Source organism: Conger conger, chromosome 5 (genome assembly GCF_963514075.1).
Source record: "Conger conger chromosome 5, fConCon1.1, whole genome shotgun sequence".
Classification (NCBI taxonomy): Eukaryota; Metazoa; Chordata; class Actinopteri; order Anguilliformes; family Congridae; genus Conger; species Conger conger.
The window spans coordinates 31,871,165-31,889,240 of record NC_083764.1 but is presented as its reverse complement, the minus strand read 5'-3'; the positions used below and the strand labels follow the sequence as shown (position 1 = coordinate 31,889,240).

The 18,076-nt window shown below is 45.0% G+C and overlaps 1 protein-coding gene across 3 annotated transcripts in view; it reads right to left on the bottom strand.

Moving 5' to 3' along the window:
- The window catches only part of LOC133129820 (ras and Rab interactor 3-like), a 68,508-nt gene that overhangs the window by 7,285 nt on the left and 43,147 nt on the right, over positions 1 to 18,076 (bottom strand). For 2 of the 3 annotated variants that reach the window (XM_061244160.1, XM_061244162.1), the window contains 4 exons: positions 13,635 to 13,707; positions 10,665 to 10,756; positions 9,085 to 10,578; positions 3,975 to 4,283 (listed from right to left, as the gene is read on the bottom strand). In XM_061244160.1, the coding sequence (XP_061100144.1) occupies positions 3,975 to 4,283; positions 9,085 to 10,578; positions 10,665 to 10,756; positions 13,635 to 13,707 (1,968 nt within the window). The remainder of the gene's footprint in view (positions 1 to 3,974; positions 4,284 to 9,084; positions 10,579 to 10,664; positions 10,757 to 13,634; positions 13,708 to 18,076) is intronic. The other variant, XM_061244161.1, reaches the window with a different exon arrangement.

The window sequence follows — 18,076 nt, the reverse complement described above, 5'->3', positions numbered from 1 at the left end:
ACATCCAGAGCTGGATGGACAACCACTATCTAAAGCTCAACCCAGGCAAGACTGAAATGATATTCATTCCTGCTATTCCCTCTCCCCATCTCTCCATTTCCCTAGGGGATACCTCACTGATGCCATCACCCTGTGGAAGGAACCTCGGTGTGGTGATGGACAGCAGACTGTCCCTCTCCAAGAACATTGCAGTGGTGACCCGGTCATGCAGGTTCTTCCTATACAACATCTGGAGAATCCGCCCCTTTCTCACCCCCTACTCGACCCAGCTCCTGGTCCAACAATGGTTTTGTCCCGCCTGGGCTACTGCAACTCCCTCTTGGCTGGCCTCCCAGCGTCCGGCATCAGACATTAACAGAACTTATCCAGAATGCAGCAGCTCGTCTGGTCTTCAACCTTCCCAAACACTCACATGTCACCCCTCTGCTTACTTCCCTCCACTGGCTGCCTGTCATGGCTCGCATCAAATTCACATTGGTGCTAGCCTTCCAAGCAGTTAAGGGGTCAGGTCCAGCTTACCTCCAAAAAATCATCAGACCCTACACCCCTGCCAGACCTCTTCATTCAGCCACCACAGGCCGCTTGACACCTGCCCCTCTCCGAACTTCCACCTCCCGTTCATGACTACTTTATGTTCTGGCTCCATGGTGGTGGAACTAACTCCCCATTGAGGTACCAGGAAATTTTGGCTGAAAATCTGGTTGTCTCTGCTAGGGACTGAGACTTGGTCATATCTAGATTGTCCCACAGGATAATGACTCCAAACATACATCAAAATCCACACAAAATTTTTTTAAATGAAAACAACATCCATGTTCTGCAATGGCCTTCTCTGTCTCCATCCCATTGGAAACTTTTGGTCTGAACTGGAGAGGTGGGTCCATATGCGCAAACCCAAGGATATCAATGATTCTGAAAAGTTCTGCCTGAATGGTAAAAAATCACTCCAAATGTGTTCAGCAACCTCATCAGAAATTATAGGAAAAGGCATATGGCTGTCATCTTTGCCAAGGGTACACAAAGTATTAAGTATAAATGCCAAAAAAATTAAGGGAACACTTAAGGGACACATCAGATCTTGATGAACGATTCATAAAAGTTTAAAATCTTTACTGATTTGTTGAGAACAAAATTACATAACAATGGTCAAAGGAAACCAATATCATCAACTCTTTGAGGGCTGGATTCAAAATCACACGGAAATAAAAAATTTTAATCACAGGCTGATCCAACTTGTGAATTTTATCATGGTGTCAGGGTTTTGCTACTCATTTTCCAGGCAGTATCGTTTTTCGGGCTCAAACATGCAGATTGCTGCCTTGGTTAATTCGTTTCCAGGTGCAGTCTAATTACTGACCAATTATCTCTTATTGGTAGGTGGGCTCTACCCTATTTAAGACTCATTGTCCCTCTGCTCTGTGCTTGAGTGTTTCAGACACATTGTGTTTCAGACACTGAGCCAGGTAGAGGTAGCCTTCAAGGCTGGTATTTCATTAGAGACTTAAAGGTATGTTACCCTGTATTTGGGTAACCGTATCAGGTTTACTTTATTATTTTTCTTTCATCTATTATGTCAAAATAGACTTGTGTACCAGGTTTTTGGTACTATTTTAGTTGGTGCTCCTGATGAGTCGGCGGATGGTGTCCTGGGGGATCTCCTCCCAGACCTGGATCAGGGCATTAGTCAGCTCCTGGACAGTCTCTGGCGGTACTTGGCGGCATTGGATGCACTGATACATAACGTCCCATAGGTGCTCATTTGGATTTAGGTCAGAGGAACATGAGGGCCAGTCAATGGCATCAATGCCTTCCTCATCCAGGAACTGCCTACACACTCTGGCCACATGAGGCCGGGCATTGTTCTGCACCAGGAGGAACCCAGGGCCCACTGCACCAGCATAAGGTCTGACAATCGATCTGAGGATTTAATCCCGGTACCTAACAACAGTCAGGGTACCATTGGCTATGTCATGGAGATCTGTATGACCCTCCAAGGATATGCCTCCCCAGACCATTACTGACCCACCGCCAAACCGGTCATGCTGGATGATGTTACAGGCAGCATAACGTTCACCACAACGTCTCCAGACTCTTTCCCACCTGGCACATGTGCTCAGTATGAACCTGCTCTCATCTGTGAAGAGAACAGGGCGCCAATGGCAGACCTGCCAATTCTGGTGGTCTCTTGCAAATGCCAATCGAACCGCACGGTGCTGGGCTGTGAGAACAGGTCCCACTAGAGGACGTCGGGCCCTCATGCCACCCTCATGGAGTCTGTTTCTGACAGTTTGGTCAGAAACATGCACACCAGTAGCCTGCTGGAGGTAATTTTGTAGGGCTCTGGCAGTGCTCCTCCAGTTCCTTCTCGCATAAATGAGCAGATACCGGTCCTGCTGCTGGGTTGATGCCCTTCTACGGCCCTGTCCAGCTCTCATTGTGTAACAGCCAGTCTCTGGTATCTCCTCCATGCTCTTGAAACTGTGCTGGGAGACACAGCAAACCTTCCTGCAACTGCACGTATGGATGTACCATGCTGGAGGAGCTGGACTACCTGTGCAACCTGATTGGGCTGAAGGTACCGCGTCTTGGTACCAGTAGTGACAAGGACACCAGTAGAACACAAAACTAGAGAAGAATCAGTCAGGAATTGTCTGTGGCCACCACATGCAAAACCATTACCTTTTTGGGGGTTGTCTTGCTTTTGCATCTCCATTGCAACTGTTGTCATTTGCTTTGCACCAAAGCAGGTGAAATTGATTCACAATCACTTGTGCTTCCTAAACGGACAGATTGATATCCTTGAAGTTTAACTGACTTGGTGTTACACTGTGATGATTAAGTGTTACCTTACTTTTTTTGAGCAGTGTATATTATGTTCAAACATATGAGGAAACTACTTACTTTTATTTCAATACATTTACTCTCATGTTTCAATGTTTTTTAATTTAATTGTTGCCACAAGTGCCCTAACAATTATTATAAGTGAAATGAGCAATACAATTTTACTTAATTTAGTTAATCTCAGTCTAAAGGAATTATACTTCACTACAGTATAAAAATGAGGTAACAAGCATCCCTTTGTCAACCATCAGGTTGAGAAAAGCCAAAGAACTGTCAATTCAGAAGACACAGGTGGTAATTGACCATCACAAGTCAGGAATGGGTACAAAAAAAATACATAAAAGGTTAAACATGCACTGTGAAGCGTGAAACATATGGAATGCAAACTTGCCAGGAAGAGGACGCAAGTGAATATTATCCCCATTGAGATAAGGAAGATGGTGAGAGAGGCTATAAGTAACCCAAGGACTGCAGTTTAAGAATTGCAGAGATTGTAGTTTTCAGAAAGAATGAGAGTTATATTGTGATGTATATTGTCTATTCTTTGAAGTATTTGTTTTGCATTGCTAGTTAGGGGTGCCAATTATTCTGTAGCCCACTGTAGGATGTGCCATCCTTCACTACATTAAAATAAAGGGTAAAAACCTTTTTCTTTTTGAATGGTGCTAAGATCCCTTTTGGCTGGCTGACAAGGAGTTTTCACCTTTCCTTCAGCTCAGATAGATCTTGTTGAATAACTAGTCTGAATATTGCCTTTGCTCATTGCCCATGTGTTTAAGTACCCTACTCCATGCAATGTTATCTGGTTGTCCTCTATCCTGCTGGCTTGAGGGGTAGAGCAGCACAGCATATCCTGATGACAGGTTGCAATATAACGTATTCTGTTCTATTATAAAATATTTTTGAAGGCTGCTGTTCTTCTATTGTCTGAAATTAGTATTTATTTCTATGGTAGATGCCGCTGTTCTCAGTGTGATATGACGTTGTTATACTGAAGGGTTTGTGTAGCTTCCAGAAAAAGTTATATCATAGGTATAACTATAACAATATACAGTGGTTTCCGGTTTCATTTCCTTGTTTCTTGCCAAAACAGTGTCATCATTTTCACCATTATAAACCAGTCTTCTGCTCACCTGGACAGCCCACAGACATTGACTCATAGATGATCTTGCAGGTCTTGACCAGGAGGGAGTTCTTTTTCTCAGGGGAGTACTCCCTATGCAGGGAGGCCAGCTTCACCTGGATCTTCTCCATGATTGGTGCCTCAGGCAAGCTGGTGGTGATCCCCAGGTCAGTGGTAGTGGTGCTGAGCACTGCCTGCTGGTTCACCTCCAGCCTCCTGAGAGAGCCCTCCCGTGTGTGGATGTCCCGGAGGCCAGAGTACACTGCTTCCTTGAGCGGCTTCAGGACACTCTTGCACAGTGCAGACTCAATGATCACCTCTGCCACAACCCATATGAAAAATCTTCAATCACCCACAGTCCCACACACTCAAGTCTATTCAGCTCATTTGGTAATGAATCAGTTAACCCTTTCCCTGGCCTTTCCCATTACATACATTGGCTTCAGACAGTATTCAGACCCTTCAGTGATTTTGGACACTTTCTTGTGTGGTAGATTTCATTTTAAATCCATCAATCTACATTACATTACATTATTGGCATTTGGCTGACGCTCTTATCCAGAACGACGTACAGACTAAGCAGACTAAGCAGACTAAGCGACTAAGCAGGAGACAATCCTCCCCTGGAGCAATGCAGGGTTAAGGGCCTTGCTCAAGGGCCCAACGGCTGTGTGGATCTTATTGTGGCTACAGTGGGATTAGAACCACCAACTTGCGTGTCCCAGGCATTTACTTTAACTACTACGCTACAGGCCGCCCTATACTCAATAACCCAAGATAATGATAAAGTGAAATCATGTTGAAATTAATTTTTTTATTTTAATTTTAATTTATTAAACTAAATTTATATATTCAGACCCTTTGCTGAAACACAAATTGTTTGCTTTAATTATCCTTGAGATGTGTCTACAACTTGATTACCTGCGGCAAATTGAATTGATTCAACAAAGTTTGGAAAGGCAAACCCCTGTGTATACCAATTTCACACTGCACATCCGGATGAAAACCAAGCCATGAAGTCCAAGGAACTCTCTGTAGACCACCAATAAAATTGTGGTGAGGCATACATCAGGGCAAGGGTATAACACACAAAGGTAGAACACAGTCGCCTCAATAATTGTGAAATGGAAGAAGTTTAGAACCACCAGGACTCTCATAGAGTTGGCTGGCCAGCCAAACTGAGTAACCAGACAAGAAGGGCCTTGGTCAGGGAGGTGACCATGAACCCAACAGTCACTCTAATAGAGTTTCGGAAGTCCTCTGCAGAGATGAGAGAACCTACCAGGAGGATGACCATCTCAGAAGCACTCAATTAGGCCTTTATGGTAAAGTGGCTAGATGTAAGCCACTCCTGAGAAATACATATGACAGCCCACTTGGAGTTTGCCAAATGGCATTTAAAGGACTCTTAAAGTATGAGGAAAAATATTGTTCATCACCTGGTTAATACCATCTCTATGTTGAAGCATGGGGGTGGCAGCATCAAGCTGTGGGGGTGCTTCTCAGCAAGCAGAGTGCAGGGTCAGAATTGAGGGAAGGATAAATGCAGCCAAATAAAGAGAGGTCCTTAAAGATAACCTGCTCAGGAGTGCAGGTTACCATACAGCCAAGACAGTGCCAGAGTTGCTTCGGGACAAGTCTCTGAGAGACCTGAAGATGGCAGTTCACAGATGCTTCCCATCCAACCTGATAGTGCTTGAGAGGATCTACCAGAAAAAATGGAATAATCTGCCCAAATCCAGGTGTGCAAAGCTTGTAGAGTTTACCCAAGAAGACTCAAAGCTGTAATTGCTGCTGTAGCATGGTTAGCTCAGCTAGTTCGCTAGTAAGCACGGATGTGCAGTGAAAAGCGAAGGCTGGTAGCAGGTTATCACGACAACACTCCCCGATGACGTAACCCTCAAATTCAAAAGAACGTTGTTGCCCTTGGCTAGAGGCGAGTTTGTCTTTAGCTGACTGGTAACGCGTTCGTTCAACAAATATTTGGACAAGTGAGAGGCTGGGGTTCAAATCCCACCTCGGACTCAAGCAATTTCTCACCTGTTACATTGGTGCCGTGACTCGGATCTGGGTGGGAGTAAAAAATAAACTAAAATGGTTGCTGCGGAGTTTCACATGGAGGGGAAGTCAAAGGGGGGTGAGTGTAGCATGGTTAGCTCAGCTAGTTCGCTAGTAAGCATGGTGAAGTGCAGTGAAAAGCGAAGGCTGGTAGCAGGTTATCACGACAACACTCCCCGATGACGTAACCCTCAAATTCAAAAGAACGTTGTTGCCCTTGGCTAGAGGCGAGTTTGTCTTTAGCTGACTGGTAACGCGTTCGTTCAACAAATATTTGGACAAGTGAGAGGCTGGGGTTCAAATCCCACCTCGGACTCAGGCAATTTCTCACCTGTTACACTGCCAAAGGGGCTTCTGCAAAGTACTGAATTACAGGACAGAATACTTACATAAATGAGAGATTTAGGTTTTTGAGTTTTTATACTTTTGTAAAGATTTCTAAAAATACCTTTTCCTTTTGTAATTTTGGGTTATTGAATGTAGCAATGATTGATGTGCAAAAATGTAAATTTTTTCCATTTAAAATTAAATTCAAATTAAAAAGTGATAGTCTTAATACTTTCTGAAGCCCCTGTATATTAATTTTGCACAATTGACATTTATGCAGCTCAAATATGACATTTTACCTAAATATAATTCATAATCTTGCACATAACTGAAGACAGTCCTTGGAAACCAAAGTAAAAATTTTTAATTTAGGTCAAAACTATAAGTGAACAGGCAGTGTGTAAACAGCGAAAGAATGAGGAAACTGAGCCAATGGGTAATTGGTGAAAAAAATTAATACACACTCACACTCCAGGAATGTAACTGTGGATCAAACTAATGCATCTGCTGAAATTCCTGAATGTTAGCAAGGAGCAAAATAATGATTATGCTGTGCACCGCCATTATTTTGACTGAGTAGAGTTTGTGAATATATTAACTAGGTGCATCGACACTAGCTGAATCATCTGTATCGGCGCCGATACTGACCCTAACTACTCGTACTCAGCATTGGCAAACGAATGGCTGATACTTTATTGCACATCATTTCTTATGTTATTGTGCTAGGCAAAATTGCTTTGGGTGGCTTGTCATAATTTGGGCTATTTAAAAAATATACAATTGGTGGTATTTTTCTAAATCTTCCCCTTCACTGGCATACTCATTGACTCTGGTGCAGTTTGTCCCTCCTCTGTTATTCCTTCGTTGTCATTGTACCTGAAGCCCGTCGATTAGTTATTTTAATATTAATGAAAAATAAACAAGCGCAATAACTTGATTTGATAAGTACTTTACTGGCTGTAACAGCCCTTAAACTATCTCATGAATAACCAATTGCCTTCGAGATCACACAAGCTCAATGTCCTACACCAGTGTGGAATCACAGCAATTAACTTGATGACGTGAACAAAAACAACTGTTTGCCATGGTCCCTCTCTTTGGAAGACTCACACAAAGACAGCAACATGGACTCCAAAACAAGTCTGCGACAAAGCTGTGGAAAGGTTCACATCAGGTGAGGGATATAAAAAGATTTCTAAGGCTTTGAAAATGTCATTGAGCACTGTTAAGACTATCATTAAGAAATGAAAACTGCAAGGCACCACTTGTACTTGACTAATCAGGGCATCCAACTAAACTAGATGACAGGGAGAGAAGACAATTGGTCAGAGAGGCCACCCAAAATCCAATGGCAAGCTTGAAAGATCTACAGGGTTTTATGTACAAAGTTATTGTACATATCTGGCCTGTATGGAAGGGTAGCAAGAAAAATGCAGTTTCTCAAAAGGTCCATCTGGGGCCTGTTTGAAGTTTGCAAAAAAGCTTGAGGATCCTGCAACAAACTGGCAGAAATTGTTGTGGTCAGATGTAACCAAAATGTAACTTTATGGCATAACTATAAACCCAACACCGCCAATCACCAAAACAACGATTGTGAATCATGCGGTAGCAGAATGTTGTAGGGATGTTTCTCATCTAAAGGGACTGGGGAACTTGTAAAAATTGAAATGAGGATGGATGGAGCCAAATACAGGGGGATTCTGGAGAGGAATCTGAATATTTCTGCAAAAAGACTGAAAATGTATCAGAAATCAGGTCAGGTCAGAAATGTATCTTCCAGCAGGACAATGATCCAAAGCACAAGGTCAAAGCTACCAAGGAGTGGCTTGCAAAGAACAAGGTGAATGTACTTGAGTGGCCAAGTCAAAGCCCTGACTTGAAAATCTGTGGAATGACTTGATGGATGCTATCCATCACCGAAAACCAATCAATCTCTCCCAGCTCAAACAGTTCTGCAAAGAGGAGTGGGGAAATATCTACAAATCCAGGTGTGCTAACCTTGGCTAACCTACCAAAAAAAACTGGTAGCTGTAGTTCACGCCAAAGGTGCTTCCACCAAGGGGGGTGTATACTTAAAAAATGAGGAAATGTCAGTTCATTAAATGCTCTTAAAAAAAAAAAAAATGATTTCACTGCATTCATATGATATATTCTATACTTTTGGTCAGGGCAAAGCAAGTCCTATTTTAATCATCAATAAAATGTAAAGAACATGACACAGCAAGATGTTGTATTCATTTTCTATCCACTGTATATAGACCGCCATGTAGTGCTGATTGCTTTGTCTTTGGTTTAGGTTACAAAGTTTGAGAACGTTGTAATTGGTGAGAAATGTGCTGCCGGTATTGCAATGGTGCTGAAGTTGCATATTAACCTATATTTGCGATCAAAGATCCAACACGTATACATTTTTTAACATTGGGTGTGTTTGAAGCTCAATTTATCAAACCTAATAAAACATCTGATGGTTTGTCACCAAATGTGCACAATGAATTCACAGCAATGAACAGCAGCAACTATTGAGCGCTACCCAGGCAAAGCAGCAGCCGTAACACTATAATAATCACTGCACAGATGAGAGCGGCTTCCGAATATTGGCATGAATGACTACTAATATAAATCCTACTCGGATTGGTACTCGGTATCAGCTGATCCACTTAATGAAGTACTTGGTACTCACATCGGTTTTGAAAAATTGGTATCAGTGCACCTCCAATATTAACATTTTAACATACCAAGCTTCTCCTCAGGGTACACCGTGGGCTCCAACAGTGTCTTTAGCTCAGCACTCTGGACCAGGTAGCACTTGAGCTGATTCATCATCAGCCGGATCTCCTGTAGCAACTCGATACTGGAGTTGTGCCTATGCATGGTCTCCAGGGTGAAGGCCCGGTAGTCTCGCACCAGGTTCCCGAAGTACGAGTTCCCATCCCTAGACAGCGCCAGCACCTGCTTCTTCAATTTTTTGTCAGCACTCATGAAACCTGTGAGGACACTAGACAGGTTGACCCTGGAAAGCTTTTGCTTGGCCTTGTCCAGAATGACATTTGAGTTGTGCAATTTAGCAGTTACTGTGGTGACTGTAGAAGGGCAGAGAGTCTGGATGGGGATTTCAGTCTCTTCCTCAGCACTGCTGCTGGAGGAGGAGTCAAGGTCAAGCAGTGCCACTTGTCCCTCTGGTGAGAATAGGGAGATATCTGCACCCTTTGAGCCACCCATCACAAAGGCTGAGCTGTGGGTAGGGGTGGGGGTGCTGGAGGTACGGGGCAGGCCTTCGCCCTGCTCACCAGGGCCTTCGGAGGATGGGTTAGGTGTTAGGTGCCGGGACAGCCTCATCTTCCTTGGTGGAGGGACCGGAGGAGGCTTCTTCAGTGAGGTGGGACTGATGGTTGAACTCACAGTTGGCCTGTTGGGTGTAGCATTCCTCTCCTGCAGTGCCCCTTTCTGTCCAACTACCATAGTTGTGTCATCAATGTAGATCAGTGTGGCAATGGGCACTGTGCCCTGTGACTCGTCTTCTTTAGGCATGTTACTCTCTTCCTCTACGGCTGGATGCTCTGGATGTTTTTTAGAGGCCCTGCTGCGGGGGGGCACTGGTGGGATCCGTTTCCGAGGGAAGGGCTGTGGCTCGGAGCTGCATGGCAACTGTTCAGATGGACAAGCTTTGCTTAAGTTCTTCTGTAGAGGCTGGACAGCAGAATCCACTCTTTCAGAGTTGCACACAGGTGACTGTGCAGATGAACAAGCTTCTTGTGAGCTGCTCTGCTGGGCTTGGTGGGCCTGGGCAGGAGTGCTGACTCTGCTGCTGGTGTCACTTTCCACCTCCTGCCTTTTCCTGGCTGTGTATATCAGGGGGCAAGGAGCAATGGAGAGAGAGGGTTCCCCTGCTTGGTCTCGAGCCGGCTTGACTGTTGGTGGAAATTCCTCAGTGGGGTGGAGCTGTGGAGGGAGGGGAGGCAGCCTCTTGTACCGAGGCACTGCCTGACCAGAAGTGGTCATATTCTGATTAATTCCTGTGATGATGGGTGTATTCTCAGTTAGGCTGCTGCAGTACTCCTCGGTGAATATTGGGTTGACATAACAAAGTCTGTCATTGCCCACAGACAGCTTTATTTCGCAGGATTTTTGGTTAGGATGGTTATTAGCATTACTCTGGGAAGGAAGGTCAGCCCTCCTAATACAACCTTGCCTTTTGTCTGAGCAATTATGAAGGGAGGAGCTCCAGAAACCTGCAGGGCAGAGGAAGGGAAAAGAAGTCAGAGTATCACTCCTCAAAATCAGTCTGAGAAGCCCAAACTATCAAACTATTTCTTACCTGAGCCCAGATGTGTCATCATCTCCATGTCTTCATATTTACTTGCCTGGGCAATAGCATGAGGTAACCTCAGGGTGAATGGAAGAATATCTCTGACGAGGTGAAAACAAGGACAACCAATCATGCTGTTGTCAATACAAATCTAGTGGCACCGTATAAGTGGCACAAGTGTAACACAGTTTGTGAAAAAAACTAAACTAAAAAATAATTCAGCTATTGACATAGCTTTATTTTCTAACATGAGTAAAGTAGCATTCTTACATAAAAAAAAGAAAAAAACCCCCCCAAAAACAGGTAATATTGGCACCCCTGGTTTAATACCTTGTGGACACACCCCTGGCAAAGATGACAGCCATGAGTCTTTTCCGATAATTTTGACAAATATTCCATGCAGAACCTTTTAGAATAATTGATATCCTTGGGTGTGCGCTTATGGACTCCCCTCTTCCTTTCAGGAGACTCAGATGGACATTGTAGAACATCGATGTTGTTTTCACTTCTGTGTGGATTTTGATGTATGTTTGGAGTCATTTTCCTGCTGGATAATTTACCTAATATGATCAAGTCTTGGGTTCCGAGACCATTTGTGCCAAAATGTCCTGGTACTTTTTTTAAACATCATTGACCTTAAATAGTGCCCCTGGTCCACTGGCAACTAAACATATCCAAAACATCAACGACCTACCTCAATATTTGACAGCCGATATGAGGTGCTTCTCTTTGGATGCAATCCTCTTTTGGCAAACTTGTTGATGGTGTATCTGACCATAGCACTCCCTTCCAGTCATAATTCAAATAACGTTTGGCAAATTCCAGATTCCAGAACAGAAATGTTAAGTTTATTTTGATCAATTAAGAAAATGCAAAGTGAATGAACAGAAGAAAAATCTAAATCAAATCAATATTTGGTGTGACCACCCGTTGCCTTCAAACCAGCATCAATTCTTCTAGGTAAATGGTTGGCATTTATATAGCGCCTTTATCCAAAGCACTGTACAATTGATGCTTCTCATTCACCCATTCATACACACACTCACACCCCAACGGCGATTGGCTGCCATGCATGGCACAGACCAGCTCGTCAGCAGCATTTAGGGGTTAGGTGTCTTTCTCAGGGACACTTCGACACAGCCCAGGCGGGGGATCGAACCGGCAACCCTCCAACTGGCAGACGACTTCTCTTACTGTCTGAGCCATGTCGCCCGTGGTACACTTGCACAAAGTCAGGGATTTTGGAGGCATATAGTCAGGTGTGTTAACCAATTATACCAAACAGGAGCTAATGATCGTCAATTTAATATATAGGTTGAAATGCAATCAATAACTGAAACAGAAACAGCTGTAGAAACAGCAGGAGGGTTAAAACTGGGCGAGGAACAGCCAAACTCTGCTTCCAAGGTGAGGTTGCTGAAGACAGTTTAATGTCATACATCAAGGCAAGACTGAGCACAGCAACAAGACACAAAGTAGTTATACTGCATCAGCAAGATCTCTCCCAGGAAGAAATTTTAAGGCAGACAGGGGTTTCCAGATGTGCTGTCCAAGCTCTATTGAAGAAGCACACAGAAATGGGCAACGTTGAGGACCGTAGATGCAGTAGTTGGCCAAGGAAACGTAGTGCAGCAGATGAAAGACACATCATGCTTACTTCCCTTCACAATCGGAAGATGTCCAGCAGTGCCATCAGCTCACAATTGGCAGAAGCCAGTGGGACCCAGGTACACCCATCTACTGTGCGGAGAAGTCTGGTCAGAAGTTGTCTTCATGGAAGAATTGCGGCCAAAAAGCCATACCTCCGACGAGGAAACAAGGCCATGCGACTCAACTATGCACAAAAACACAGGAACTGGGGTGCAGAAAAATAGCAGCAGCAAAATTTGAAATATTTGGCTGTAGCAGAAGGCAATTTGTTCACCGAAGGGCTGGGGAGCGGTTGGGGCTGCATTTCTGCAAATGGAGTTGGGGATTTGGTCAGAATTAATGGTCTCCTCAAAGCAGAAAAGTACTTATCCATCATGCACTACCATCATGGAGGCATCTGATTGGCCCCAAATGTATTCTGCAGCAGGACAACAACCCCAAACATACAGCCATTAAGAACTATCATTAAGAAAAGAAAAGAAGTAAAGAAAAACAGGGAGTCCTGGAAGTGATGGTATGGCCCCCACAGAGCCCTGATCTCAACATCATTAAGTCTGTCTGAGATTACATGAAGAGACAGAAGCATTTGAGGCTGCCTAAATCCACAGAAGAACTGTGAGTAGTTCTCCGAGATGTTTGGAGCAACCTACCTGCCGAGTTCCTTCAAAAGCTGTGTGCAAGTATACATAGAAGAATTACATTACATTATTGGCATTTGGCAGACACTCTTATCCAGAGCAATGTACAGTTGATTAGACTAAGCAGGAGACAATCCTCCCCTGGAGCAACGCAGGGTTAAGGGCCTTGCTCAAGGGTCCAACGGCTGTGTGGATCTTATTGTGGCTAAACCGGGATTAGAACTACCGACCTTGCATGTCCCAGTCATTTACCTTAACCACTACGCTGCTGTTTTGAAGGCAAAGGCTGGTCACACCAAATACTGATTTGATTTAGATTTTTCTTCTGTTCATTCACTTCTTCTGTTCATGCATTTTGTTAATTGAATTGTTAAAGAATAAACTATTAACATTTCTATTTTTGAAAGCATTCTTATTTTACAGCATTTTTCCACACCTGCCTAAAACTTTTGCACAGTACTGTATATTAAGGGTAATTATTCTGGAGCCCACTGTACACCATCAGTTTATCACATAAAAAATGTATCTTGACAAAGCATTATTTAATACATTTTGTGCAATGTGACATTGTTCACACCTTTTTTAGTGGTAAAAAAAAAGGTGGTATCATTATCATTTCCAGTACCAGGAAAGTGCAACAGAAAACAAATTTACAGAACTGCTATTGCCAGTGAGATGAAGTATACCTTACCGGCTGATGCAATAGAATGCGATGAGTTTGAAGATGTCATCAAAGACCAGTACTGAGCCCTCAAGATATATGACTGCAAAGAGGAAAGAAAGAGGGAGGGAAGTCAAAGGTCAGATCTTTAGTAGCATTGTTAGTTTTGTTAGCATGCACACTTGTGCACACTTCCTGACTGCCTGCATGGATGATAATGCCATGTTGTTAAAACTAAATAAATACATTATAGCCTAGTAATAAATAATAATACAGTACCACAGAAATCAAAAATTATGTTTGCGAACTTAAATTGACCGGCTTATAAAAATCCCACGTACAACCATCTATTTTGTATTTTTGGGCATATATTGTGTCAGAAGCACAGGGCTCAAGGGATAAAGGTGAGCTCATCTGGAGGAAGAAGATGAGTTGAGAAGTTCAGAAGAGTTCAAATTGGAGTTCCATATTGTCTTTGCAATCTCATCTTCTGGGACCTGTAACATACAGTCAGGTCCATAAATATTGGGACATCGACACAATTCTCCTCTTTTTGGCTCTATACACCACCACAATGGATTTGAATTTGGATAATGGATATGCTTTAACTGCAGACTTTCAGCTTTAATTTGAGGGTATTTACATCCAAATCAGGTGAACGGTGTAGGAATTACAACAGTTTCTATATGTGCCTCCCACTTTTTAAGGGAACAAAAGTAATGGGACAATTGACTGCTCAGCTGTTCCATGGCCAGGTGTGTGTTATTCCTTCATTATCTCATTTACAAGGAGCAGATAAAAGGTCTAGAGTTCATTTCAAGTGTGCTATTTGCATTTGGAATCTGTTGCTGTCAACTCTCACTATGACATTACATTACATTATTGGCATTTGGCAGACGCTCTTATCCAGTGCGACGTACAACAAAGTGCATACCCATAACCAGGGATAAGTGCGCTGAAAGACCCTAGAGGGAAGTACAATTTCAACTGCTACCTGTACAACAAAGATAAGGATGAGGGCCAATTTTTTTTTTTTTGGAACAAAGGAACAAACAAAACAGAGCAAAAGTGACCAAAGTTAATTATCCAAACACTGCTTACCTAGCCAACTAAAAATACCGATACACAAAGCAAGTCACAGAGACAACAATTAAGGTTCACAGGGAGGTAGGGAGGGATGGGGAGAGGTGCTGCTTGAAGAGGTGTGTCTTCAGCTTGCGCTAGAAGGTGGGGAGAGATTCTACAGTTCTGACCTCAATGGGGAGTTCGTTCCACCACCGTGGAGCCAGAACAAACAGTAGTCGTGAGCGTGAGGTGGAGGTTCGGAGAGGGGGAGGTGCCAAGCGGCCTGTGGAGGCTGAACGAAGAGGTCTGGCAGGGGTGTAGGGTCTGATGATTTTTTGTAGATAAGCTGGGGAAGACCCTTTAACTGCTTGGAAGGCTAGCACCAATGTTTTGAATTTGATGCGAGCCATGACAGGCAGCCAGTGGAGGGAAGTAAGCAGGGGGGTGACGTGTGAGTATTTGGGAAGGTTGAAGACCAGACGAGCTGCTGCATTCTGGATGAGTTGGAGGGGTCTGATGGCGGACGCTGGGAGGCCAGCCAAGAGGGAGTAGTCCAGGCGGGACAGAACCATCGCTTGGACCAGGAGCTGGGTCGAGTAGGGGGTGAGAAAGGGGCGGATTCTCCGTATGTTGTATAGGAAGACCGGGTCACCGCCGCAATGTTCTCGGAAAGGGACAGTCTGCTGTCCATCACCACGCCGAGGTTCCGTGCACTGGGTGATGGCGTGAGTGTGGTATCCCCGAGGGAAATGGAGAGATCCAGATGGGGAGAGGTATTAGCAGGGATGAATATCATTTCAGTCTTGCCTGGGTTGAGCTTTAGATGGTGGTTGTCCATCCTGCTCTGGATGTCCCTCAGGCAAGCAGAGATACGAGCTGAAACCTGCGTATCAGATGGCGGGAACGAGACGAAGAGTTGGGTATCGTCCGCGTAGCAGTGGTAGGATAGCCCATGTGCAGTGATCACAGGGCCAAGGGAGCGAGTGTAAAGAGAAAAAAGAAGCGGGCCAAGGACTGAGCCCTGGGGAACTCCTGTGGCGAGGGGCCGAGGTGTCGATACCGAACCAGCCCAGGCAACCTGGAAGGAGCGACCAGAGAGGTAGGACTCAATCCAGTCCAGGGCTGTGCCACAGATGCCCGTTGCTGACAGGGCAGACAGGAGGATGGAGTGATCCACAGTGTCGAAGGCAGCAGAGAGATCTAGAAGAATGAGGACAGAGGAGAGGGAGGCTGCTCGTGCGGCATGGAGTGACTCACTGACGGAGAGGAGCGCAGTCTCTGTTGAGTGGCCCGATCTGAAGCCAGATTGATGGGGGTCTAGTTGTTAGAAAAGAAAGAAGAAAGTTGAGTAGAAGCGGCTCGTTCTATAGTTTTAGAAAGGAAAGGAAGAAGAGATACCGGGCGGTAGTTCTGGATGATGGAGGGATCCAGAGCAGGCTTTTTTAGCAGCGGAGTGATGTGGGCCCTCTTGAAGGATGCTGGAAAACAGCCGGAAGACAGGGAGGAGTTGACAAGGGAGGTGACAAATGGGAGAATGTCTGGTGTGATAGTCTGGAGAAGAGAAGAGGGGATAGGGTCAAGGGCACAGGTTGTAGGGCGGTGGCAGAGCAGGAGTTGAGAAACATCAGAGTCTGTAAGGGGAGAGAAAGTGGAAAAGGAAGGGATGGGCCTAGAGGGGGGGAAGGGCACAGTGAGGGGGGCGGTGGTTGTAAAGGATCTGCGGATGACTGTGACCTTCTCATCGAAGAAATCAGCAAAGTCATCAGCAGCGAAGGAGGACTGAGGAGGAGGAGGCGGTGCGTTGAGGAGAGAGGAGAAAATAGAGAAAAGTTTCCGGGGGTTAGAACCGGAGTTCTGAATTTGTGTTTGATAGTATTTTGCTTTGGCGGCAGTGACAGCGGAAGAGAATGCCGCCAGGAGAGACTGGTAAGTCGTGAGGTCTGAAGTGTCCCTGGATTTCCCCCACTTCCTCTCCGCTGCGCGAAGGCTGGCCCTGGAGGTACAGAGGGTGTCAGATATCCAAGGACTGGGAGGGGATGTGCGAGGTGGCTTTGAGACAGGGGGACAGAGAGAGTCAAAGGCGGAGGAGAGAGATGAAAGGAGGGTGGCAGATGCAGAGTTAGTGGGGAGTTTGAAGAAGGATTCGAGAGGGGGGAGTGAGGCGGTGACGGTGCTGGCAAAGGAAGAGGGTGAGAGGGAGCGGAGGTTATGGCGGGCTGAGGAAGTGTGGGTAGGAGGATGGGGAGGAGGATGGGGAGGAAGAGGGAGGGAGAATGAGATGAAGTGGTGATCAGATGTATGCAGAGGGGTAACCGTGAAATTGGAGCATGAGCAGTTCCTCACAAAGACAAGGTCTAGGACATTGCCCGTCTTGTGGGTTGGAGGAGAGTGTTGCAGGGAGAGGCCGAAGGAGTGGATTAGCGGTAGGAAGGCAGCAGCCTGGGAGGCTTCTAGGTGGATGTTGAAGTCTCCAAGGAGAATCAGTGGGGTGCCATCCTCAGGGAAGGAAGTGAGAAGGGTGTCTAGCTCATCAAGGAAGTTTCCCAGGGGCCCTGGAGGACGGTAGATAACTGCAATGAAAAGGTTAGTAGGGTAGGATACTGCAACAGAATGGAATTCAAAAGTGGATGAGACGGGTGCGTGGGGGTTGGACCCAAAATGCACGACTCAGAAACAATAGTAATATAAAGACCCCTCAGGGCTTTATTCGGGACGAATCCCAGGAGAGTAGTCAACACAAGCAAAGTCCATACACGTAGATCCAGCCAAACAAAAAGTAAACAAACAAAAAGCACGGTGCCGAGGGAAGAGGCAAACTCGTAGTCGGTAGACGTGCAGGGAGGTCCGGTAGCAGGAGAGCTGTCAGCGGGGCAGATGAACAGACGGACGGCAGGCAGAGGCGTAGTCGTGGACGAAGCGGGAGTCGAAACCATGAAACAATCAGCGAAGCAAAAGTACAAAACCGGTAGGCAAGGACGAAGTCAAAAAACAAACGATGGTCACAAAACAGAAATCAATAAACAATGGTCGGTAAACAGGCGTGGATCGTAACGTGTAATCAAACAGTAAATAATGCTCAAGAGTTGCGTGGTAAACAGAGGCAGACAATTTCGCAGTGAACAGTTGCGCGACTGGGCTATAAATGCAGGTGTAGACAGGTGTAGACAATTAGTTGGAGCGTAGCAAGGAAATGGAAAACAGGTGCGATGGATGACAAGTTTAACAAGGAGATTAGTAATCGTTAGTAATAAACCTATCCTGCCCTAGCATTAGTAAATTAGTAAATGACATGCACGAGAAACGTAAGGTAACATGAACACATGATTAGTCTTGTTAGTTTCTACCCAATCCTGATCTAGCGTTAGTAGTTTTAGTAAATAGACAAATAGAAACACTAGGGGAGTGAA